The sequence below is a fragment of the Amphiura filiformis genome, chromosome 4 (assembly GCF_039555335.1).
Source record: "Amphiura filiformis chromosome 4, Afil_fr2py, whole genome shotgun sequence".
In the NCBI taxonomy this organism is placed as follows: domain Eukaryota; kingdom Metazoa; phylum Echinodermata; class Ophiuroidea; order Amphilepidida; family Amphiuridae; genus Amphiura; species Amphiura filiformis.
Genome location: NC_092631.1, coordinates 39,865,862 through 39,893,465, shown reverse-complemented (window position 1 = coordinate 39,893,465; position 27,604 = coordinate 39,865,862). Strand labels below are relative to the sequence as shown.

At 36.4% G+C, this 27,604-nt stretch overlaps 1 protein-coding gene across 2 annotated transcripts in view; it reads right to left on the bottom strand.

The window, feature by feature from the left end:
• LOC140150887 (solute carrier family 49 member 4-like) overlaps positions 1 to 22,567 on the bottom strand; it is a 33,796-nt gene extending 11,229 nt beyond the window's left edge. The window contains exons 1-6 of one of the 2 annotated variants that reach the window (XM_072173047.1): positions 22,428 to 22,567; positions 13,767 to 14,053; positions 11,451 to 11,561; positions 10,498 to 10,588; positions 9,363 to 9,569; positions 6,653 to 6,684 (exon numbers count right to left, since the gene is read on the bottom strand). In XM_072173047.1, the coding sequence (XP_072029148.1) occupies positions 6,653 to 6,684; positions 9,363 to 9,569; positions 10,498 to 10,588; positions 11,451 to 11,561; positions 13,767 to 13,989 (664 nt within the window). In that variant the 5' untranslated portion in view covers positions 13,990 to 14,053; positions 22,428 to 22,567. Of the gene's footprint in view, positions 1 to 6,652; positions 6,685 to 9,362; positions 9,570 to 10,497; positions 10,589 to 11,450; positions 11,562 to 13,766; positions 14,054 to 22,423 lie in introns of both variants that reach the window. The other variant, XM_072173048.1, reaches the window with a different exon arrangement.
• Between the last annotated feature and the right edge of the window lie 5,037 nt (positions 22,568 to 27,604).

Below are 27,604 nucleotides of genomic sequence, written 5' to 3'. Positions count from 1 at the left end.
GAAGAAATTACAAAAAAAAATGGACAAAGTGGTATGCAAAATGAAGGGCAAATCTTCTCGTTTTATTGGTGGCATCGGTATCAACGTAGCTTACATGCTTTTAAAAGTAGAAGCCAAAAGGTGGTACATCACTGATGATTTAAATTCACTTCATTTTGGAAAGCTTACTATCAACGGATTTCGTTAAAATTTTGGATATGTGTTGCTAACACGTTAGGGAAATAAAGTTGATATGTAAAATGGGAATAAGTGGTTCCTGATTTCTTTTTGACTTCATGAACTTGGTGCTCCACAACTGTCAAAAAAGGAACTGGTTAAAATGCTTCTATTTTCAATGTTGAGCTATATTTTGTATTTTTAACTTGCGACATTATTTCACTGAAACTTAATTAAGCCACAGGTAACAGGTTACCACAACCATACTACAGCAATGTTGAAAAAAATTGTATTTCTTGTCACCTATACCACCATATTGGGTAGTTTTCCGTAAGCTTAACGTTTGTGATTTTGGTAACTATTTTATATTTATTTGTGAAATCCATCGCAACTAGGCATTCTAAATTGTACTCACCATTTACATCCCAAGGTATATTAGTATATCCACCTTGCACTTCTCGATATATATCCAGTTAAAGACAGAATATCAAAATTATTCCTCATTATGATATCACAAACTCTCACATGTGTATTCAAAATTGATGCTTAAATTTGACCTGAACCAATTGACCTATAACCTGACATACGGTGACCTAATAGCCTTTTCTTCTCCTAACAACACATTATAATATTATTGACTAATGACTATACATCCATTGTGTAAGTGTTTATATATTTTGCATGCACCACTAGATTTTCTATAGAGAGCATAACAAAGGATTTAATGTATTCTATTCATGTACCCTACTTGAACATGCTGAATAGAATAAATCATGGTTTGTTATGAAACACGCATCTGAGTAACTAGGATACAGTAAACAAAATATATATAGGGCTAAAATGACTTACTACAATTGTTTAAAAGCACTTTTTTCTTCTTTTTTCATATTTTTTTTATTTCACATGATCCGTGCATATATCGCCTAGCTATAAATGAAAAAATATTTATTTAGACCAATCAAACCAATATATGGGTGTAGTACGCCCTTAAGGCACGCGGTACTCGAAATTCACGTAACCGGCATATACCACGTAAACCATGGATCACATCTGTAATTCTCAAATCAATTCACAGAAAAGAAAAGCTCTACAGGAAATATATTGGTCATCCTTCATCAAGCAATAAAAATACTTATATTTCTTACCGCAACAAACTTACTTCCCTTATAAGAGCCGCAAAAAAGAATTATTATGCAAACAAACTCGAAAATTGTAAACATATAACTAAACTTATTTGGAATACCCTAAATGATATTCTCGGTCGCAAAAAAAAAAAACCCTCTACCGTCATTTTTCTACGATGATAACGCTCACCATGCGCAAATTATAGATCAAAACATAATAGCTAATAAATTCAATTCTTATTTTGCAAATGTAGGTCCTAACCTAGCCCACAAAATCCAAACTGATGCTAATTTTCATACTTTTCTGCGCAATATTAATTCCCCAAATAATTCTCTGTTTTTTACTCCAACTGACCCCGAGGAAATGATAGATATCTGTCGTTCATTCAAATCAAGTAAAAGTAGTGGCTTTGATGAAATACAACCTGATATTGTTAAATCCGTCCGCACAATCATAGCTTCTCCTCTTGCTCATATAATTAATTTATCATTAACCACCGGCATTGTCCCAAATCAGTTAAAATGGCCAAAGTCATTCCTATTTTCAAGAACGATGACCGGCACAAATTTTGTAATTATAGGCCAATATCCGTCCTCCCTGTTTTTTCGAAAATTCTTGAGCGAGTTGTGCAAAATAGATTATATGGTTTTATTTCAAGTCTCAATATTTTGCATCAATCTCAATTTGGTTTTCGCCCAAATCATTCTTCTTTATGGCTATTATGGATGCATACAACAAAATTGTCACTGACTTAGATAACAATCAGCATAGCGTTGGGATCTTCCTGGACCTCTCGAAGGCATTTGACACGCTAAACCATGACATTCTTTTATCTAAACTAACTCACTACGGTGTACGTGGCGTTGCCTTCGAGTGGTTCAGGAACTACCTCATGAATAGGTCACAGTATGTTTCGTTTAATAACGTTAAATCATCATTAATTCATCCCACTTGCGGAGTTCCTCAAGGTTCAATTTTAGGTCCTTTACTTTTCATCTTATATTTGAATGATATTGTTTACTCCTCAAAGTTTTTCAAATTTATAATTTTCGCAGATGACACTAATCTCTTGGCTTCCCATAAAGACTTCACCTATCTTATCAACACAATAAATCAAGAATTATGTAACATTTCCAACTGGCTTAAAGCAAATAAATTATCACTCAATATAAATAAAACCAAGTACATTATTTTTAAAAACAGATTTAGCAATCGAATGTATCACAATTCAGCCATATATGTTGACAATGTATCAATTTCAAAGGTTTCTTCTATTAAATTCCTTGGTATCACACTGGATGAGTCCTTTACTTGGAACCACCACACAACATATATAGCTAATATTGTGTCCAAATATTCTGGTATTTTATTTCGGCTCAAACATGTCTTACCTTTAAAAACATTGTTTGCATTATATATAAGTTTGGTCTTGCCACACATTAACTATTGCAATATTATTTGGGCTGATCAAAATAACTGTAACTTAAACAAAATTCACATTAAACAAAAGCGAATAATTCGATTGTGTTCGAATTCTCACTTTCTTGCCCACACTCCGCCCCTTTTTGCTTCATTCAATAGTCTTACAGTGTATGATATCCACAAATTGCAGAAAGCAATTTTCATGTATAAATTTTATAATGATCTTCTACCAGATATTTTTGCAAATTATTTTATTAAAGCTAGTACGATCCATACACATAATACTAGATCACCTGATATGTATAGAGCACATCATTTTAAAAATGATTTAGCCCGTAACACTGTTAGACGACAAGGTCCTATACGTAGTAGATAAAGGGTGAGGAACAGACCATTACCATAGATAATCGGTGTCTTGTTGAGGTATGGTGAGCATGTTAGTCGCTCGGAAGGCGAGACCCCGAAGGGGTCGAGCCTTCCGAGCGAATAAGATTCGAACCAAACCTCAACAAGACACCGATTATCTATGCTGATGGTCCGTTTTGAACCGTTTATCTTACATATACGGCGAGCAAAAATAAACGAAATTGTTGTAAGAGTGTATTCATTTCCAAAAAACAAAATGGAAAAAACTGATGTATTATTTTGTAAAAGTTGTGGGTTTTTTCCCAAAATAAAAACACCTCGAGATAGTGTAATATTCTTCCCATGTGTCCTACGTGCGAGTCTATTTAATGACAAATGCAAGTGATTTAATCAAATCAATACAGAATTGATCTCAATTGACAATTGTGTTTGAAGTGGTTTGGTAGGTTATTCACTTGCTTTAATCCGCTGGAGTTTATTCACCCCGTGACCATTGTTATTCAAATAATTAATGAATAATGCAAATTATATGGACTACAATCTGTTTCAACACCATGAAATTTATATCTTAGAAAAATGTGAGTATAAGCAGATATTTGAAAGACCTAGTAACGTTGTGTCCAATGGTGCTCCCCATTATGGGTAGGTCACAGTAAGGCTTTGCACCCCCAGCCTCTTGACTTGTAATGAGTACCGCAGGTTAGTTTGCGAAGCTCCACTGGTCGGGTAGTATCCCGGGGTTCTTGCCTAGCAGCTAATTTGCATGGACCGTTGAGCGTTTTTGGGTTGGGCAAGGATAAAGGCAGATTCCCTTCTAAAAACCAATGGCAAGTTTATATACATGTACTGAGTTTACATTCAACGAAACGGTTACTTTTTATTTATGAATATTTACTTCGTTATGCTAATTAAAATTTAATTACTGTTATACGGACTGCAGGAGCCCTCTATAATTTTCTCTTGCCATGTAACATTTGCATTTAAATCGAGCTGTAAATGCATTTTTTCCAAATAATAGTAACCAACTCAGATTCTACATGTATGTTGTGATCCTTTCCATAGTGTTTCTAGAATGTCCATGGTATTCCTTTTGTTTAGCTCGCTGCCCGAGACCGTTATCTTGAGCTATTAGAGAGATTGCGAAATTTACGTGAAACGTGACACGGGAACGCGAACAGCAAGCTACATTAGTCGAAAATCGGTTATTATGCCCTCTAGAGGGTGAAATCTATTGTGAATTGGTCAATCGTGGAATAACCGTAAGGCGATTACGTTGCGGTTGGTAGCAAAAAATGACGTTCCAAAATGACAAAAAAACGCATTATAAAATGCAGGAAAATGTTATGTTTATCATGTTATGAAACGAATCAAAGTATCCTAATAGAACAAGTAGAGTCCGACATGTAATAAAATCCATTTTGGGGGTTAAAATTTGATCTCGTATAGACAAGAAGAAGTGAACAAATTTCGATTTGTTTCGACGCGAATTCGAACGGGCAGATTGCCTATTCATTTGTGTGTGGAAAATGCCGTCCAAAAATTAGCTTGCGAAGAGGCGTTTTAGGCAAGATTGTGTCGTGTTACGGCATAAATGCGGTATAATTGTCTGTTTGGGACGGGGAACAGAAGTTCGTGCAACGCTATTTTTCGCCTTGCTTTTTCGTTGTGCATTAAAAACAGCTGTCAAAGTGTTTTGCTTATGGATACTAAAATGTTTTTAAAACATGATAATGCATGTGTTTTTGGTTTTAGTTAAAACGTTTTGATAACATATCGATGCATGTTTATATAAAAATCATGAAAACTCGTGTTATACTGAAAAAATAATACAACAACATTCTAAGCCAAAATTCGAAATGCTAAAGTAAACATATTTAAGTGTCTATTGTGTTAGAACGTTTATCAACAAGTTTAAAACAAAGGTTTTTTTGAATGTTATTAAAACTTTTTTAATGCCCTTGACCCTCACATAACCTTTAACCCGACATTTAACGTTTTCTGTAATATATTTGTGTTTGCTGGGTAGTAATCGAACTAGGCATATTAGATTATCTATTTTCAACTTGCTAATAGAAAGTAAACAGGTTATTATTTATATGATAATGGAGTTTGTTTCTTGCTATTCGAATAATATACACCAAGACTTCCCAGGCATCCAACACCAAACTCTGTTTAGATTATTTAGACAAATAGCATACACGTTTGAACATATAGGCCTATACTCATTTTCCAATAGCCCGCAAAACTCAAATATCGCTAATCTGGACTGAATGCTTAGAGCATTATAGATACAGCCAGTCGTATTTACATATCAATACCGAGGAAAGTAGTTCGATGAAAGAAGATAATCTTCTCTGGTTCGATGCACCCAAGGTGAATCAATGGGTGCTTCCTATTACCTTTAGATTATTTGTCTCAGTATAGCGCCATCATGATTGCAATTGCGTTTACACGTAGTCTTGGTTCAGACCCTATGCGGCTATCACGAACATACTAGGAACGACGAGCGTTAGGACCGACACAAACTGGCTGTGTAGGAGGCTAGTTTGGATGTGAACGGGAATATGACGTTCTACCGCAAAATGCAGAAATCCGTAACCCGTATGGCGTTTCCCGTGAACGCCTCTCCGCAATCTCTCTATTGTGTTGATAACGGTCTCTGGGCAGCTAGCTACCTCCATTACTCTAGGTAATGGTCGAGGCAACGAACCACAAACAAAAGGAATACAATGGATAATCTGTGAATAGAAAAGGGCTAGACGTATATTATGGAATAATGTTAGTTTAAATACCAAAAATTCACTTACTCTGATAAGTTTCAAAAATAAGTACAAATGTGAGTTATTATCTCGTTATGAATAATTTTGTTAGTTTGTATAATCATGTAATTGCATAATTATTATTAATATGTATTATAATAAGTAATCTTAAACCATTGCCAACATTGTCTGTCTCACGTGTCCTGTCCGGTCTTTGTCTGCACATAATTATGTCTTGATACGTCTTTTGATTGTGTTTCGTCCTAAATGTTTAACTTATTGTAAAGGGTGCCAAAATTGTTCGAGCCCTGCTCTGTTTGGTCTCCTACCATATGATTTTGCTATACTTATGTAAAAGTTATTTAATGGCGAAATAAAACTAAAAACCAAGCAACCGTGGTCTTAAATCAGAGCTAAAGAATACAGGATATTCAAGTCATCAACCTCAATCGGCGGATTTCTACAAGCATTGACCGATATAGGCGGTAGAACGAAATTATAATTGTTATATCATTTGTTCGGCTCGAAATTAAAAGGAGATATATCTGATAATTAAAGCAAACATTTTATGGGGAAAATACAAATATATTGTTTATATAAAACCTCGAAACTAATTTTTTGTTATGTTTGCTGTAAAAGTTGGATTTTTGTTTCCTTCCTTTTGTTGTTGTAACTGTTGTTGTTGTTGTTGTTGTTGTTGTTGTTGTTGTTGTTGTTGTTGTTGTTGTTGTTGTTGTTGTTGTTGGTGTATCATATAGCGCGATGATATAAATAAAATATCGCTTTATGAATCATTGATGTTACGCAAATAAGCACCGTCTTACCTTCATATGAGTCGTAGATGCTTTCGTTTATTCTATAACAAGAGAATACAAAAAAAAAACAGAATTAAGAGAAGGAAATTAGGGAAGAAGTTTGGTCCATGCTCTTGTTGAATAATCTAATGCAATTTAAAAGGAATTCTATGTATTCTACAGGCTGAGTCACAAAGAAGCAAACTCATGTTTGAGGGGGTGTAACTCAAGATATGTAAGAAATTCTACACGTCTAAATAAAAAAAAAGAATTGTTGCAATTGCTCACAGCAAACTCAAGTTATACTCATTTGAATACAACCACCCATTTTTGTAGCTGCACGCGGTTTCACTTCCCAAGTAGGGGCCTACCTATTATATTGATTGGTAAGGCGCGATATTCAAATGCAAATTAAGTTCTGTGACAGGTGTGGTTTCGATCAATAATTCCTACATGTTAAAGGGCTCTTTTCAATATGAATTTTACAGTTAGGACGCAGGACAAACAATTCTTTAGAAATGCATAGTCGCGCTAAAAGTCGATCGATACATGTTAAAATCAGCACAATTCAGAGATACACCTTTTTGCTATGAAATTGATTTTCTCGGTCAAATATAAAGCAATATTTTTTTTTTCTTCAGTAATGTCAGTTAAAGACATAGTGCTTGGATATACATTTGTTTTTAAAACCTGGTGTTAAAATTCAAGCATCATATTTTGTCTTTTAGTGTGATATTTTTGATTTTTATAGGCCTTTAGTTCGCCCGCGAGCTTTTTACGGAATTCATTTTTTAGCGTCTCAAACTAATATAGTTTGCTAAAGAAAGATATTTCCCACCTCTGTAAAGCACATCGTGTGGGTCTATATATTATAGTTTTGTCAGAATTTCCGGTTTTATTTTACCATTTTTCTCTTCATGCTCAGAAAATGTCAAACTCAGTACTTTATCTCGAGAGCAACCAGCAGAAATAATCGATATTTCAATTGTTGTCAACCAGATCCCTTTTCCATTGAAAACCAGGATTGCCTGACCAGCGATTTGGTAGCCCAAATCCCCAATTCTGGTAAATGAGGTGAATTTTGGAAATTTGCTCCCGTGATAGCCTGCAATTTCAATTTATAGGGGCTATGGATTCCATGATTATGAAAACCATTTTGTCTGTTTGTTTGTTTGTTTGTTTGTTATTAGAGGGGATTTTAATTTTCTGTCCCTCCTATCTCCTGGTGAATTTTGAATGACCCCCCCCCATCGCGGGTTGGCATTTTCATTACACCCTTCAGACTTGCGTTCGGGTTTGTGTAGGCCTATTTGTCATAATTTAGCGCTATAGGACCTACTTTCTAAATGTATAGCTATAGCCGTGCTATATAAATATTATAAGGTACCGGTATGTAATATTATGTAGGCCTATGGGGGTGGGGTGGGTACTCAACACATTTTAACCATGACTTACAATGCAAGGCCCATTGTCGCCATACATTTTTCCTTTAGGTCATTATAATAGGTTGTTATAAACTACCATGTTTAACCTTGTATTGTTTTGGCTGCTTCATTATGACTTTCGGTGGGTTTAAGCAATTTCAAACAAACACAAACAAAAGGCACTATACCCAGTCACCTTCATGACAATTGAAACACTAGGTAATTTCTTTGCTATATTGAAGTTCTGGCAACACTGTATCCAGGCCGGGCACCCAGAGATATCGATCCACAATGCTAGTATTTCACGCGTGGATTTGAAAATGTTTCAGCTGGTAGTCAAAAAGTATGGAATCAAAACGGAAATTCTGACAAAACTATGATATATCGCTCACGGTGATGTGCGTTAGAAAGTTGGGAAAAATCCTTCTTTAGCGAACTATAGCTTTGAAAAGCTAAAAGGTTGATCAAAAAAAAAGCCTCGCGGGCAGAGTTGAAGCCTATCAACATCGAAAATCTGACACTAAATGACTGAATTTCACGACTAAGTTTAACACTAAGATTTGAAAAAAAAATACAGTATCAAGCATTACAGTTTTTCCTGACATTTACTGAAAAAATTAAAATTATTGCTTTTCATTTGGCCGAGAAAAAAAATTTACACTGAAAAGGTGTAACTCAAAGTTTTGTTCATTTGAATACCAAATTCGATCGTTTGTATTGCCTTATTAAATGACTGAGTGAGCCTTGCAGAACAATTACAATCGGTTGTCCAGCGTCCTAACTGTTTACCGCATTGCACTACATTATAATAAAACGGGCCAAATGACAACATGGCACCACAATTTACCGCACGGGATCGCACGTTTCTGTCGACGAAGTATCATGAAACTAAGACTCCCACTGAAGTTCAGCGTCTTTTTCGTCTCCAATTTCCTACAGCTACCCGGGTTTCATATAAGGGAGCAGTATATAAGAATGTGAACAAGCTCAATGTGCATGGGACACTAAGGAACAGACAGCCGGAAGCTTCAGGCAGACCACGAACTGCTAGATCATAAGTGAACATTGCTAGAGTTAGACATGCGTTACAGCAAGACCAAAGATCAGCTCAATCCTTTACCCAACATTCCCCAATCAAGCTTCTGCCGGATCGTTCGTAAAGACTTCAATTGGTATCCTACCAACTATAGTACCGTCTTGGACTTTGTTGAATATTAATTAAAAGCAAAAGTTGTCTTTTCAACAATAAATCCTGTTAGCACTTTGCTGATTCGGCGAAATTGAAAATGGACAACAACAAAAACAGTTGAACTTACGATGTGCCATTTTTATGCTGAACATCGGACACAATTAATGGACCAATCAAAAATGAGCAGGCAATACCCATGTACGTCATAGCTGTAAGAAATGCTGTGGAAGTGGTGCGTTGATGAGGTGGAAACCACACAGCAGAGACGAGCGGAGGACCGGCCTGAAGAAGAGGACCAGCCAATCCAAGGAATATATGTCCTATATTCATCACCCTGATGGAGAAAGCAATTGTATAGGTTTGGCCAACTGTTTCCAAACCGTGGGTCGCGACCCTTTGTTGTGGTCATGACCTCTTCTTAAATGGGTTGCGGGACTTCCCGGGGAAAATAAAATCACCGTGCATTAAAATGCAGGACACCATCGTATCGGTCATGTAACCGTATTTCGACCCATTCGTACATTATAATTGCAAATGTCACGGGAAAGTCAGAGTCATTCTACGAGCTAGTCAGCGGGACTCTTTGAAAATTTTGCTCCTTGAAAATTTTGTCCGGATTTCCCTTAATATTTGTGTTATGCTATAGGTCGTGCTCAATCTTTCTTATGAATGTTGGGTCACAGGGAAAAGTTTGGGAAGCCCTGGGAAAAAAAAAAAAAAACTGTTTTGATTGTCCATCACCTGCAAGGGGTAGGGCTGGTTGGTCTGTCTGTTGAAACGAGAAAATGCCAAGGTATTCTCACTCTTAAATGTTACATGTATGTATTCAAGCTGCAATGATTGATGGCTTTAGTAATTTTCCCGAGGGTATGGGGTTCTCTTTTTTTTTATTGGGTAAAGATGATATATATTATTTCTGTTATTTCTGTTTAAAAAACTTGTCTGATTTTTGACACAATCTTGAAAAACAACAGAGCTCTAAACCATGTAAACCAATTTCCTGAAAATAGCGTCACAAAGTTATTCCAAAATGCACCCCAATTTTGCCGCACACCCTCCTGTCCCCTTTCCAATGAAAATACCCCGGGTTATTTTATACACCTTGTATGCCTGGCAAAATTGTCGCCAAATTTTGGACAAGTTAGTTTTAGTTTTGGACGTTTTTGCCGAAGAGAAAGTTAATGGAACGATCAGAAACGATCCCCCTATTTTAATGGCTCCAATATCTGAGGCCGTTATTGCTTTAGATCAAAAATACATACCATTTTAAATATTTCAGTGGAACTGGTATACAACGTATTGCTACTCCAATCATTTGAAGAGTAGAAGTTATCAACATTGACATCTTCAAACCTGTAAAAACAAAACACTTAGTACAAATGGTATACCATTCCTAAGAAAAACTTCTTTATGCTGCCTAAAATGTATCTTTACGAGTTACAAGGAAGTGCGCAGGAAAGCATCATAAAATTATTATACTTGACGTACTTGATAGATATAGACGTGCAAGGATGATGACTAATGTAACAGGAGGAGACAAGGGGAGCAAATATATTGGCATACATCAGTGGCGTGTGGGTGGGGTTGGGGGACAAAATGGGCAGCTACCCACACCCCGCCCCAACCCAAACTCCCGCGAGAAGTCTTGTCTCCTCCCCGTGGGATGCTGGCCGGTCTTATATTTAAGTTTCCCAACAGATATAAAATAATGTTTTATGAAATTTTATGTTTATCTAAATACGAAACGTCTATCAATTAATGATCGGCTTTTCATTACAGCTACATACACTTAAAGTATATAGCATTAAACTTAAAAAGTTTACTTCAAATGACTTAATGTCAAAAATAACAATTTTTAATAATTTCCATCAAATTTGTATTATATCGTCAATTTCTAAAAATCAAAATTCTTTAATATCAGAAGGACATTTATCGTATGCAGAATGCAATTTGGTGGGTGTGTCTGAAGTGCTCTCAGGTCCCACAATAATAATGTACAAACGTCGCTCGCTATCCGAGCTCTTAACGAGGTTTATATTAAGATGCATAACAATAAATGGTTGAAAATGGCTCGTTTCAATCCTATACAGGACTAAATTCAAACAATGTTACTATCTACTGGCACAATTTGCTTTAGTTAAAATTTTAAAGTAATAGTCCTCGAGAATAAAGGATCGGATACAAATCAGACTCGTAAGGATGTATTCATACTTACCCTTGACATCCATAACCCAGGAGAAGAATGGGGCAGATAGTACGTAAGCGATACAACCCCAATTGGTTAAAAGAGCGATATCAGCGTTAGTCCATCCAAGTACTGTTTTTGCTTTAAAAGATAAGTTATTATATTGACATGCAGCTTAATAATCAATTCAATGAGTTACAGGAGCGGTTTTGATGTGGATTTGTGCCTATCGACGTCGGGAAGTTGATTTTATCGGGTATTTTCGACTTCAAAAAAGGGAGGTCTAATAGCGGGCATTTACCCGTCACTTCTAAAGTTGACTGCTTCGGTTATGTTAACCAATAACCAAAACCATTTCATCATAGTTTTTTATGTTGGATTATGTTGTGTCTGTTCTATGCTAGCAAAGTAAAAACGCGAAACCCGGCGCAGTCAGTGGTAAGATGACAGACGATAACACTAGCATATCCAGTGTTCCTGATTGTCCCAATTTTTTTCTTTGATGTTCCCTTTGTATTCCTTTTCAATCATGGGGTATCCTCTTTGTGAATTACCAACCACTGCCTAATATAGCTACCCCTGTGTATCCTCAACAAAAACCACGGAAGATGCAAATTCAAAAGTTGTAGTTTCTCCATTGCATGTCCTATTGATTTGTACACGAAGCTTTCTTAAAAAAGAGAATGAACGAGAAATTAACCCATAAAACTAACGTCGTGCTTTCATTGAAATAGAGCATAAAGTGCTGATATCGTTCCTTCCTTAGGTTTTAGGTCACCGTTTCTTTAATTCTGAACCAATTTCAACAAATGATGTCTTGAATCAGTGCTATAGATTACATGTACTGGCTACTTGCTTTAATATTGACATATTTGTCTAGGACATACAGGGGTGAAAATAAATGGTACCCTAATTCTTTGCGCACTGTAATTATGCAGTCTGCCGCCTGGACAACCAATTCTTTAGAAATGCTTAGTCGCGCTAAAAGTCGATCGATACATGTAAAAATCAGCACAATTCAGAGATACACCTTTTGCTATGAAATTAATTTTCTCGGTCAAATATAAAGCAATATTTTTTTTTCTTCAGTAATGTCAGTTAAAAACTTGGTGCTTGGATATGCATTTTTTTTAAATCCTGGTGTTAAAATTAAGCATCAAATTGTGTCTTTTAGTGTGATATTTTTGATTTTTATAGGCCTTGAATTCGCCTGCGAGCTTTTTACGGAATTCATGTTTTAGCGTCTCAAACTAACATAGTTTGCTAAAGAAAGATATTTCCCACCTCTGTAAAGCACATCGTGTGGGTCTATATGTTATAGTTTTGTCAGAATTTCCGTTTTTGTTTTACCCTTTTTCCATTCAGTCTCCGAAAATGTCAAACTAAGTAAAAGTAGGCAATGGTGAGTACTTTTATCTCGAGAGCAACCAGCTGAAATAGTCGATATTTCCTTTGTTGTTATCCAGGTCAATTTTTCATTGAAAGCAAATTGCCCGACCAGCGATTAAATCCCCAATTGGGTGTTCTGGTTAAACATGATCAGTAGGAGCGCTATAGGTCTGGGAATTTCTTTGCTATATTGAAGTTCTGGCAACACTACAGCCATGCCGGTATTCCTATTAAACCCAGGGATATCGATCCACAATGCTAGTACTAGCCTTTAGATTTCACGTGTTGATTTAGAAATTTTTTCAGCCGACAGTGAAAGATGGTGAAATCAAAACGGAAATTCTGACAAAACTATGATATATAGCTCACGGTGATGTGCTTTAGAAAGTTGGGGAAAATCCTTCATTAGCGAACTATATTACTTTGAAAAGCTAAAAGGTTGATCCAAGAAAAAGCTCGCGGGCCGAGCTGAAGCCTATAAAAATCGAATATCTTACACTAAATGACTGAATTTCAGGCCCAAGTTTAACACCAGGATTTAAAAAAAAATCAGTATCAAGCATTATAGTTTTTCCAGCCATTTATTGAAAAAATGAAAATTATTGCTTTTCATTTGGCTGAGAAAAAATTTTACACTGAAAAGGTGTAACTCAAAATTTTGCTCATTTCAACACCAATTTCGATCGTTTGTATTGCCTCATTAAATGACTGAGTGAGCCTTGCAGAACAAAAGAATCGGTTGTGCAGGTAGCTGACTGTATGATTTTTAACAAGATTTTATCTTGCTGTGTGACAAACATAGTGTCCACAGAGTGTGGTCATGTGCGTGTGCGACCTGCCCGGATGGCAGATAGAGGCTTCATAGCTTTTCCTTGGCGTCTATATTAACATAGTTTTGCAATATTTCATAACGTTGGGATTTTCCATAGAATGTCAGAGAGAGAGGAGTATACTTACCGGTGTCAGCTATCGGTCCCCACGTATTCCACGTTACGTAATTCATGAAAGCCACCAATGAAAATAAAATCAATATATACCATCTGGCCCAATAAGTCCGATACACTTCATTCGTGTTCCCATTTGATGTGGGTTGGTACATATTATTTACCGAATTGATACTCGGTGAAAGATCTGATGCGAGAAGAGGCTCATTCTCGTCCTTTTTTGAATAATCCGTCATTTTGGTATTGCGTCAGAATTTTCGTCACATTGAGAGAAAATCACTACCAACACACATCAATAGCCTACACAATAACAATAGTTCACAATAGCAATTATCAATTGCGACTGCAAACCTGTTGTTTAAAGATTACATCATATTTAAAGTTAACATCATCAGAAAAGCACACCAGATACCCCTGGCTCATTGTCATTACATTTTAGGGGTTTTTATTCCAAAAAGATCAACAATAACAAATGTATAAGAGACTAGTTGAAGTAGAATTTTCTGCCCATGAGTAAACCTATTTATAGTGTAACATAATTATAAGGCAGTAACCTCTGAACCTAACTGTGCCTGAATTGTCTAAATAGTTTCCGGGTGCATTCTCCCTCAAATAGCTCAGCCAATGTATAGTTCGTTGTAAATGTGTCAGACTATTATTTAATATTGCTTTGAACACACAGAGCTTCATACTATTGGAAAGAGGATGTTAATTTTATAGTGTGTTTTATCACACTGTAAACAAATTTAAGAATGCTTTAAACACTTGTTCAAAGAGTCTTATGTGCACTGTCCAGATTATCAATAATCATGATTATAATTATATTCATTGATATAATTTTTACAGCGTAACATATGGTATGGTAGTTGTATTTCGATAGGACTAATTTGCGTTCATCATTGTATTGCTGGATTGATATCTATAGTTGAGCTTATCAACAAAGGCAATGGATTGTTATATCGATATGCTTGAGCGAACTGCATACAACCACTAAACTGTTCAATAGCCGTATCGTGATGTGGCGGTGTTTTAAAAGCACGGGCCCTGAACAAAATATGATTCGCACGCATACTACCAGGCAATTACGTCACAAGTCAACTCATCTATACCATGCAGTGTTTTTTCAGTGACTTGCCAAGTTGAACTTTCATTTTAATACACGACCCTGATTTGGTAAAATTATCTAACTTGAAAATCGCTGTTTCTAAAAAAAGAGCTTTGAAGTGTGAACACTTGACGTTTTTCTTTTTTATCAAATAAATTAATAAAAATATTTGCAAAAATTTGGGTTAATTTGGTTGAGTAATTTTGAAATAACAATCATTTTTCGGAATTAGATTGCTTGATATGGATTTACTTCGTAACACAAATAAACATAATAGTTGAATCATTTTCTTACGATCCGTGACCATTCATAGCATACCTTTGTTTCTCTGTGGATTTGACAAGATGGACATATTCTAAGAAAAAATAGCTCCTATGTCCCTCCCAAAAATGTCGGGAAAATATATTTATAGCTCATTTTTCAAAATGGCCGCCGGTGACATTTTGAAAAACATGAATATCTATATACCATGTTCTGGATAGGCTACAATGACAAATAATATGCCGTTTTTCACTATCTTTGGCATGCCCAACCTTTTAAGATAAAATTCAAAGTGTTGAGAGGTCATCTTGACCCCTAAATCCAAGATGGCCGCCAGTTCCATATTGAAAAACATGAAAATCGATATATCTTGAAGTGGACAGGCTATAATAACAAACAATGTATCGTTTTCAACTATATTTGGCATGCAAAACCGTTTAAGATCATATTCAAAGAGTTTGGGGTCACATTGATCTCTAAATCCAAGATGGCCGCCAGCGCCATATTGACAAAAAAACATGAAAATCTATATACCATGAAGTGGATAGGCTATACTGACAAACAATGTGTCGTTTTCAACTATTTGTGGCATGCCAACTCTTTTTTTGTCATATTCAAAGTGTTTGGGGTCATCTTGAACCCTAAATCCAAGATGGCCGCCAGCGTCATATTGAAAAACATGAAAATCGATATATCATGAAGTGGATTGACTATAATAACCAACATTGTGTCGTTTTCAACTATTTTGGCATGCAAAACCATTTAAGATCATATTCAAAGAGTTTGGGGTCACCTTGACTCCTAAATCCAAGATGGCCGCCAGCACCATATTGACAAAAACATGAAGTGGATAGGCTATACTGACAAATGTTCCACTATTTTTGGCATGCCAAACCTTGTCATGTCGTATTCAAAGTGTTTGGGGGCATCTTGACCCCTAAATCCAAGATGACTGTCTAAGCCATGTCGAAAAACATGAACATCGATATTTAAGATGTGACACACATGAGGCCAATGCTTATTTTTACTCAATTACTTATACTATAGATTTTGAAAGTGTTACCTTTGTTCTTTTAGGGAAGTTGCACGTTAAGAGCATGTGATGGAGAACAGAACAGACACTAAAGAGCTACAGAGCAACCAAGAGACTGATAAACTAGAATGCATGTTGAAAGATCATTGCCCTGTAAAAGACAGTTTAGAAAAAGTAGAGAAATGGGAGAACATTAAGGACAAATTTTTACAATGGAAGGGCCTTGATAAATTTTTTACAATGGAAGGGCCTTGATAAATTTCAACATGTCAATACAACAGTGGAATGGGATAAAGGACCTAAAGGGTTATCATATGCATGCTACTTGCATTTGCACCACGATGTCTAGGACAAAAACACACACGCTCACTGCCAAGCCACAAAACGCAAGCACAAATCTGAGAAATAAAAAAAAAAGGCTGGGATGTACGGTCAGTAATCATCTTTCTCAGGACCTCCTGATCAAAGAAGAAACTTCGTTCAGAAGAATGTAGTGAGCTTGTGTTCTGCATGTACATTAGGCATTGTGCGTCAACAATGTCTAGAGTAACAGGATCAAAGAACACTGTTCCTTGGCTTTGTTACTTTTAGTTTTACTAAAGCTCATTAACTGGTTGAAAAAAAGGTTCAGCTGATGACAACCCAAAGGTCTGATCAATTTCGTCAATCTTAGAGAGCAATCGTTATTTACGACAGGGGTTGGCATTTTGAAGGGGGAACCTGATTTTTTTTATCTTGAGGGGGGTTGAAATTTTTTGTTGAACCAGGAGGGGGATTGTTAAGTTTTAAATGGAGAAATTCGTAAAAACAAGGGCGGAATTTAAAAATTTGCTTTCCCCCCTCGCGTCCACTAAAAATTGTTAGATTCCCCCTTTTAAACTTAACAATCACCCCTCCTGGTTCAACAAACAATTTTGCGTTTCCACCTCAAGATCAAATAAAGAATTCAGGTTCCCCCTCTAAATGCCCATTCCCCTGTCGTAAATAACGATCTCTCCCTAAGATTGACGCAATTGATCGGACCTTTGGGTTGTCATCAGTTAGACCTGTGTTAGGTTTTTTCAACCAGGTAATGAACTTTAGTAGGAGCTCACTCAAGTTTTCAGCTTGCTCCACCTCATGTATACGGGGGCCAAGGAACAGTGGTTGTTTTGATGACCTGTTCTGAGTCGTGTTGCGACATTCTTGACCAACTGGTCATCCGTTACTTCCAGTGATAACAGCGCGGCCTCGATGTATGTATCAGAAGTGCTTGTATCATACACAAGCTCACTAACTTTCTTCTGAATACGTACGTGAAATCCTATGTCTTTTCCAAATTCTTTAATCAGAAGTTCCTTGAGGTAGCTGGACCTTACTTGGGAAAAGTGCCCGTAGTTTGAAGTAATGCGAATGTAATCTTGGAGCAGTCCTTCAAGGGTGCGTATTTCACGATCTTTAAATATGACTTGTTCGATATGTTGAAAGAACAAAGCTTGAGCCTCCCGAAGGTTAATATGCTGTAGATGTTCTGCATTTTAACTGAGATTATCTCTCGCTTGATTGCTGACATATTGACGCCAGCAATGACGGTGGTATCTGATTTCCAAGCCACATGCTGTTTGCCTGTCTGGGATTGACGTTATAAAGGTATCTAACCGCTCTCGTGTATCCTCATCTGCAATGTAGATAGTGTGTGCCTTGAATCTTCTCCATGCATCTTGTGTCAAAAGTAACAAAAGTGTTTTTGTCCCGGTTACCAGACTTTTGTGGACGCACAATGCCTTATCATGCAGAACACCTATACTTGAACGAACTTTCTTGGGAGGAGGTCCTGAGAAAGATGATTGCTGACCGGACATCCCAGCCTTTTTTTTTTTCTTCTCAGATTTGTGCTTGCGTTTTGTGGCTTGGCAGTGAGCGTGTGTGTTAGACATCGTGGTACAACAGGTAGCATGCATATGATAACCCTTACAGGCTGAGTCAAAAAGAAGTAAACTCATGTTTGAGGGGCTGTAACTCGAGATCTGCATGGAATCTGCTAAAAAGAAAAATACCACTGGAAAGAGCAAATTCTACCCGTCTAAATAAAATAAAGAATTGTTGCAATTGCTCACAGCAAACTAAAGTTATACTCATTTGAATACAACCACCCATTTTTGTAGCTGCACACGGCTGATTGATTTTCATCCATTTCAATTGCGACGAATCAGCAAAGTGCTAACAGGATTTATTGTTGAAAAAACTACTTTTGCTTTAATTAATATTCAACAAAGTCCATGACGGTAATATAGTTTGTAGGGATACCAATTATACCAGTCTTTATGAACGATCCGGCAGAAACTTGATTGGGGAATGTTGGGTAAAGGATTGAGCTGATCTTTGGTCTTGTTGTAACGCATGTCTAACTCTAGCAATGTTTACTTGTGATCTAGCAGTTCGTGGTCTGCCTGAAGCTTCCGGCTGTCTGTTCCTTAGTGTCCCATGCACATTGAGCTTGTTCACATTCTTATATACTGCTCCCTTACATGAAACCCGGTTAGCTGTAGGAAATCGGAGACGAAAAAGGTAGTTCAGAAACTTCAGTGGGACTCTTAGTTTCATAATACTTAATCGTCGACAGAAACGTGCGCTGCCGTGCTGTAAATTGTGGTGCCATGTTGTCATTTGGCCCGTTTTATTATAATATAGTGCAATGAGGTAAAATTCATATTGAAAAGAGCCCTTTAACATGTAGGAATTATTGATCGAAACCACACCTGCCACAGAACTTTATTTGCATTTGAATATCGCGCCTTACCAATCAATATAATAGGTAGGCCCCTACTTGGGAAGTGAAACCGTGTGCAGCTACAAAAATGGGTGGTTGTATTCAAATGAGTATAACTTGAGTTTGCTGTGAGCAATTGCAACAATTCTTTTTTTTTTAGATGTGTAGAAGTTGCTCTTTCCAGTGGTACTTTCATATTTAGCAGATTCCTGAAAGATTTCGAGTTACAGCCCCTCAAACATGAGTTTACTTCTTTTTGACTCAGCCTGTAGGTCCTTTATCCCATTCCACTGTTGTATTGACATGTTGAAATTTATCAAGGCCCTTCCATTGTAAAAATTTGTCCTTAATGTTCTCCCATTTCTCTACTTTTTCTAAACTGTCTTTTACTGGGCAATGATCTTTCAGCATGCATTCTAGTTTATCAGTCTCTTGGTTGCTCTGTAGCTCTTTAGTGTCTGTTCTGTTCTCCATCACATGCTCTTAACGTGCAACTTCCCTAAAAGAACAAAGGTAACACTTTCAAAATCTATAGTATAAGTAATTGAGTAAAAATAAGCATTGGCCTCATGTGTGTCACATCTTAAATATCGATGTTCATAACAGTCATCTTGGATTTAGGGGTCAAGATGCCCCCCCAAACACTTTGAATACGACATGACAAGGTTTGGCATGCCAAAAATAGTGGAACATTTGTCAGTATAGCCTATCCACTTCATGTTTTTGTCAATATGGTGCTGGCGGCCATCTTGGATTTAGGAGTCAAGGTGACCCCAAACTCTTTGAATATGATCTTAAATGGTTTTGCATGCCAAAATAGTTGAAAACGACACATTGTTGGTTATTATAGTCAATCCACTTCATGATATATCGATTTTCATGTTTTTCAATATGACGCTGGCGGCCATCTTGAATTTAGGGTTCAAGATGACCCACAAACACTTTGAATATGACAAAAAAAGAGTTGGCATGCCAAAAATAGTTGAAAACGACACATTGTTTGTCAGTATAGCCTATCCACTTCATGGTATATAGATTTTCATGTTTTTGTCAATATGGCGCTGGCGGCCATCTTGGATTTAGAGATCAATGTGACCCCAAACTCTTTGAATATGATCTTAAACGGTTTTGCATGCCAAATATAGTTGAAAACGACACATTGTTTGTTATTATAGCCTATCCACTTCAAGATATATCGATTTTCATGTTTTTCAATATGGAACTGGCGGCCATCTTGGATTTAGGGGTCAAGATGACCTCTCAACACTTTGAATTTTATCTTAAAAGGTTGGGCATGCCAAAGATAGTGGAAAACGGCATATTATTTGTCATTATAGCCTATCCAGAACATGGTATATAGATATTCATGTTTTTCAAAATGTCACTGGCGGCCATTTTGAAAAATGAGCTATAAATAGATTTTCCCGCCATTTTGGGAGAGACATAAGAGCTATTTTTATCTTAGAATATGTCCATCTAGTCAAATCCACAGAGAAACAAAGGTATGCTGTGAATGGTCACGGATCGTAAGAAAATGATTCAACTATAACAAGACTCATTAATATGGTAAATGGTGATCTATCTTGAGATAATATTGTTTTGCTAGGCTATCATTAATGCGTTATGTTTTGGCTGGCGCCCTCTTGAGGGTCTCGGCTGATGAGGTAAAATGATCTAACTTTGAGATTTGAGATGTTACTACATTAAATACAAGGAAAGGAACAAAAAGTGTCAAGATAGGTTTTGCTATTTTAAAACGAAGTACGGTGGTAACTTGACGATGTCACTAATGGATAGAACGCCCTGACATTACCAAAGATGTGAATATATCCCAAAAAAACACAAAATTACTTGATATCAAAAGAACATTCCTCGTAGTAAGAATGCAATTCGATATGTGCTCTCATGTCCACAAAAGATACTGTGCAAACGTTGCTATCCGATCCCTTGTTTTGATCACCCTGTAAATATTTGCACTAATATAATATACTTTCAATATTGATCATGGTTTCGGAATGTAATATGTATTTTACCTGATTAAAAGGTTTTGATAGTTCCATACATTACATGAAACACAATTGGGTCGCAGGTCAAAAATATAACCTCATATACGTTGTTGTATTAAAAATATATGTTTGCAAATAGTTTTGCAAAATAATTTTCAACACTTAAAAAGCATTATGAATTATGAGATGTTATTAACAACGTTATGGTACCGTTTATATACCGCGGATATATACTTTGCAGTTAATGTGACGGTTGATTTCAAAAATCACAACATTTGGTGTTTTCTAAATTATTTAAGCCCTTGTTCGTTGAAAATGGTTAAACATTAAAAAAAAAAACTGTAACAAGCACCAACCGTGACCCAAAATCTGATGCAATGGTAAGCAACTATCATGGGTAAAGGTGTTATTATTGGTTTTCATATTGCTTACTTGTTTGTGAAGCAAATCAATGGTGTCTGCCACAGTAAACACTGGCGTTCACTGAAACGGAAATTGCAAGTTTTGAATCTGTACCATCCGTCTGTTTTTGTATCAGAACTTGATGATTTCTGTATTATTTGCCGTCACCTTTATCTCAAATTAAGGAAAACATCATTGTGGTCATTTATGGTAACCTTTATTTTCGAAATCGATGATCGATTCGGCTGTAAACACATGGTTCATGAACTGCTACCTATATTGTGCTGAATGTACACGTGCAGTACCTGCAAGGTCAACAAGTTGCAATTACCACTGAATACCCCAAGACCTTCTGGTGCCTATTGCTTGTAATTTGTTCAACAGACTTTTTGATACAATATAAATACACGCTATTTGGTACACATTTATCCGACATCTTATGGGGCATGTTTTCAATAGAACTAGCATTTATAAATACATCTATATCGAGAAGGGGTAAGATAGAAATTTTTAATAATTAATGGTTGTGCAATAATTATGAACCGGTCCGGGGGCATTACCAAACGGCGCCTCTCAGCCTGCCAGATAGTTGCTTACCTCCCTTCTCGACCTACCAGAAAAAAAAAAAACTTTGCCCCCCCCCCTTACACATGCCAAAATGCAAATTTGCAAACCTAAGCTTAAATTGTCTGGATGTATATGCGAGTGTATACATGTTGCGAGCAGAATATTTTGCATAGTGTTTTCCTAAGAAAGCGTGTACTTTAAAAGGTGCTCAGTCAATATTATGCCACCACAAATTGCTGGGCCCTGCCTCTTTCGACATGTCAATAATAATGCTTGTCCACACCCCCTTCCTTGGCTACCCAATATATTCTTGCCTGCCACCAAGTTTACCCTACCCGGGCTAATACTATAGGGGCTAATAATCATTGCACAGCCCATCAAGATATATCAACTGCACAACAAATTTCAGAGGGGATCTGTATGTATTTCATGTCTATAATATTTCGACTCACCATATGGGTCCAATTATAAAGGAACATCATCATTAAAAAAAACAATCAATCTTCATTTTAAATCTGAAAGTCATAATTATTGATAAATATAACACTTACCGGCATGTAGGCATAAAAACGATACGGTACTGTAAATCGGAGTATTATTGTGCAATCATACCATCAAAGAGTCAGCTGAAAGAGTATCATCACAGCCGGTGGGAAATTGCACAGTTCACAGGTCATGTATTTGAACACCATGCAATGACTAATGCATGCGGGTATTCTAGAAATAAGGAAATAGTATGCAAACACAAAGGATCCAGTGAACTTGAAAAATACAGGGTTTACCAAAATACGTTGACTCATATTACATAGAATATTTTTAACGGATATGTGGTGCCATGGGACCTTTCTCTTAATTGGCATTGGATACATGTGTAATACTATAATTATAGAAAACAGTGAAAATAGTTGATGATTTGTAAAAAACAGTAACACAATAAGGACAATTACTCCCTATTGCAGAAAAATACAAAACTAATATTTTGGGATTAAAAATATATTATCCTGTTTTACCATATGAAAGATAGCTAAATCCTAATCCTGTAGTTAGTCCTAACTGGTAAAAAAAGTGAAATTTTAATAGTTGGCCAATTTTTGTAAACAAGGGCCATAAACATGCGTTTTTAGGGTGTTTTTCGTATGCTGTGACAATCAAGCCCTAAGACTTGTACCAAGACTAATTTCAGTTAATGCATTCTAATTTTTGGAAAAGACATGTTTCATTCTTATAAGCAATCATTTAATTAAAGTAACACAAAAGGTGAAATTTTGAGCAAAATTTCAGCACATTATCAAGATTTTGAATGCTTAGACTTGTTCCAAGTCTTTGATTTTTGTGACTCGATTGTCAGAAAAACAAGCCAAAATGCATGTTGTTGGCCCTTAATTCATAAATTTGGCCAAATAGTGAATTTTAACTTTTATAGCCTAAATAATTAGGATTTACATGTGTTTCGTTTGGCAAAACAAGATCATAATATTCATTTTATTCCAAAAAATGATGACATTACTATTTATTTAAAAGTGTCATTCTTCTTATAATATTTACAAAGGCGACCTAATAATACCGAAGTTTGCTTTTTGATACTTGATATTGCTAAAAACTGGCATTTACCCCGAATCAAATTGCATCAAAATAATTACCATCATATTAGCGCCCTTTCCTTAATTAGCGCCTCTGAAACCTGTTCTAACTTTGATTTTCGTTAGTGTTGTTAAGGGTAATTTCGATGAAATTCGATCAAAACTCTTAATGAAATCATAGAAGAATCTGGAGATCGAGTGCCATATGCTGCAATATTTAATATAAATTATTTTCCTCAGCCAATTTCCAACATTTGCTAAGGGATGAAACTCGATGGGCGGCTCGGACCGCAAGTTCAGTCTGGTTCCGTCCGGTTTCTATTCCCCTAAAGAATGGAAACCGGACGGAACCGGACAGAACCGGTAGGCAACCGCTGGTCGATTTCATCCCTAAGGGTATAGTACTGTTTATTTCTTCTGTCAATCACATAATAATAAACCATCGCAGCCATATGCTTTGTTCGATTTTGACGAAAGTTTTTAGAATAATTGGGGTGCCAACAATTTTGCATGAAAAATTAGGGGTCAAATGTCATCCAAATGTCATTATGATTAAAACGTATTTCCTCCTATCACGTCAAGATAATTACACAGCACAATGAAAATATCGGGTTAAATGTTATCCAGAGGACATTATTGCTCAGAACATAACTGGAACATAACTAGAAGAGATACTTACTCATCATATTGGGCATTGAAATCTGGAATAATAGGCCAATGTGTAAATAACTATAGAGGGATTGAACTGAAATTATACAACAAGATATCGTTGACAAGAATTAGAGACCACAATAGATCCAATAATGCGAATAAGTTCATCTTAGGCTATGTCAACTTCTGCTCACCATCACATTTATCGACTTCAAGAAAGCTTTTGATTTAATTAACAGGAGTGTCATGCCTTCAATTCTCCAACTCTACAGTATTATAGTAGGGATGACCAATGAACCATCAACTTGATTAGAACACTCCCATAGACATGCAGGGAGCTCAACTGTGCACTGCTTGTGTAATTTGGCAGAGTTGTTGTTATTACCTCTATTATACCCTCTGTAAAAAGGTTAAAAAAATGGACAAGTAGATCTCGAGTTAAAAATTAAATCACCAGCTTCCCTTTGGAATTTCCATACACCTTTCGAATCATGTTAAATAGACACCTTTCTGAACATAAATGTGAAGTTTCGTGCTTATTTGTTGTATTTTTCACCTGATCTCAACCCTAAACATTTTCTTATATTTATACTAGGGATGACCAATGAACCATCAACTTGATTAGAACACTCCCATAGACATGCAGGGCGCTCAACTGTGCACTGCTTGCACAGACATTTCTAAATTGAGCTCATTCTTTTATTTTTCATAATTTTTCTGTAAAAATTAGAGATGTTAATGCCAATTATGTTTTGTAACTATCCTGCAAATTACAGCAACATAACTTATTTGGTTTTTCTGTAAGTGTGAGTCAAAATTGGTCCATCGCCACAGTGCGCTTAATTGCCAGTGGCCAAATGCAGCACTGCTCAGAATGGCACAAAATATTCAGATGAATAAGATCAGGTGAAAACCTTAACCTACTGAGCTGTAATTTGGCAGAGTTGTCGTTATTACCTCTATCATACCCTCTGTAAAAAGGTTAAAAAAATGGACAAGTAGATCTCGAGTTAAAAATTAAATCACCAGCTTCCCTTTGGACTGTTTTCATACACCTTTCGAATCATGTTAAGGATACGATACATGATTTACCGACAAGTGACTCATTTCGGAATGCGATCATGAATTTTGAAGAAAAAAGAAGTTTCCACAGGCTTCGTTGGGACTCGAACCAGCGATTCGAAACTTCCTTCGATTACGCGTCTAGCGCTTTACCACTCGGCCACCGTGGCAGTTGAGCGGATGAGTGTAATGATAAAAGATAAATCTCATAATGCCATCTTTAGCCTTTTGTTTACTAAAAAAGACGCGTTTTGTAAAGATAGATTAGCCGTTTTATGCATAAATAGCACGAACGTTTGGGAAAGGTTTCAAACAAATAATAAAGACACTGATGTGATGATGAAATTGCGTAAGTCGGGAATTATCTGCGTCGCAATGTTTTGTTTTGGTTTTAGGAATTTGACCTTAAAATTTACGACTTCATGACATTATCATTCGAAATCAACAAAAGATATTTCAACACTATATGTCCTCATTCTTTCTCTAGAATGTTTTGTACATGTATGTGAAATAGCTTCAACAATGGTTCGCTGCATAATGGTAAAAATAGAATTGACCTAAAAAAGGGCGAGAGGTACCATATTTACGGATTCAGGCTAAATTTAAAATTGATATAAAACGTTTGTTTTTTGATCGATTACAACAATTAATTTTGTCGTATAAAGAAATTGTATCTGGCGTGAATTACACTACAGTTTTTATTCATAGGGCTCTTTGACTTCTTCAAATATTTTTTTTAATGATAGAGTGAATCCCCTGGCCCTCTATAATTACGCACAAAAGATCGACCCCCCCCCCCTTAAATAGACACCTTTCTGAACATAAATGTGAAGTTTCGTGCTCATTTGTTGTATTTTTCACCTGATCTCAACCCTAAACATTTTCTTATATTCATACCACTGACTTGCTGCTATACACGCACAGGAGCTGTACTTTTAAAATACGCGCCTAATCAATAATGAGTCTTTCACTCCATTGTTAAAGTACTGTGCTCCCTGTAGCATATGGAGTGACCAGGTCCTAGAGTGTGATGGTTTTGTAGCAGATGACAGTATTCATTCAAGCCTATCAAGGTCAGTTATTAGCCACTTGCTGAATGGCTGGGCATTATCAGCTATCAAAGAGGTAGCAATAGGGGCAACATGAAATCCCTATCTATACCATCTGCACTGACTTACTGCTATACACGCACAGGAGCTGTACTTTTAAAATACGCGCCTATTCAATAATGAGTCTTTCACTCCATTGTTAAAGTACTGTGCTCCCTGTAGCATATGGAGTGACCAGGTCCTAGAGTGTGATGGTTTTGTAGCAGATGACAGTATTCATTCAAGCCTATCAAGGTCAGTTATTAGCCACTTGCTGAATGGCTGGGCATTATCAGCTATCAAAGAGATACCTTATGCTGCTGCCAATCACAATATAGGTTAAACATTTTGTAAAAACCCCAGAAGTGATATCAGGACAAAGCTGTGCATGTTGGTACTTGATTGTTTGGGTTCCTATGTTGAAAATCCCTTGTAGTACATTAGTATTTTTCTTATGTGTAGTGTATATTGTTGTGGAAAAAAGTTCACCTGGACTTTTGATTTTGTGCCACTTCGGCCATTATGGATGATTTTTGGCAAATGTTTTTAAAAGCATGATTTCAGTGCTTCGGTTTGAAGAAATACTTAATGCTATTGGCTAGTAAAGTGCCATTTCATAAGAAACCCCTTTGATACTTTCACAATATGCTTGCTTCATGTTTGCATATATATTAAAATAAAGAAATATAAAAAGGTAAATATATGCTTATTCCACTTTTGCTCACATTGCTATTTTTAGACTTTGTCAATTTATTTCGTTCCAATGACGGGTCAGAATGGGAAACTTTGAAAATTCATAATTCGAAAAGTTTTTGACCGATTTTGACCATTTAACCACCAAAATACTTCTGTTGATGAGTTCTTTCCAGAAAACAATGTAGCAATAGGGGCAACATGAAATTATGATGTTCATCCCTAAAGGCCCTGGTCAATGCTATATGTGTACATTAGAAAAGAAGAGCTGTTATGCTGCATGGCAATAATTTTAATGCCACCGGGGTAAATTTGTGTTCATTGTAGTACTTGTACCTGACGGAGAGTGCAAACGAGACTACCGAGTCTGGTGTAGTAAAATGATGATGTTGCTTTCAGGCCCGTACGCAGGATTTTATTGGGGTGCTGATTTTGAAAAAGTGGACTTTTTTCAGGGGGGGGGCTTTTTTGACCAAAAAAGCGTAAACACCCTGAGGTGGGACAATGTGCGCGAGTATACTTTGATCAGCTCGTAATCGGCGGGCCTTTTAACATCGTGGATTAATATCAATATGTTTTATATTGAACATCTCGCCAGAAGCATCACGAATTATTAATTCAAGTCACTATACTTTTGTTAACTTTCTTTAACTC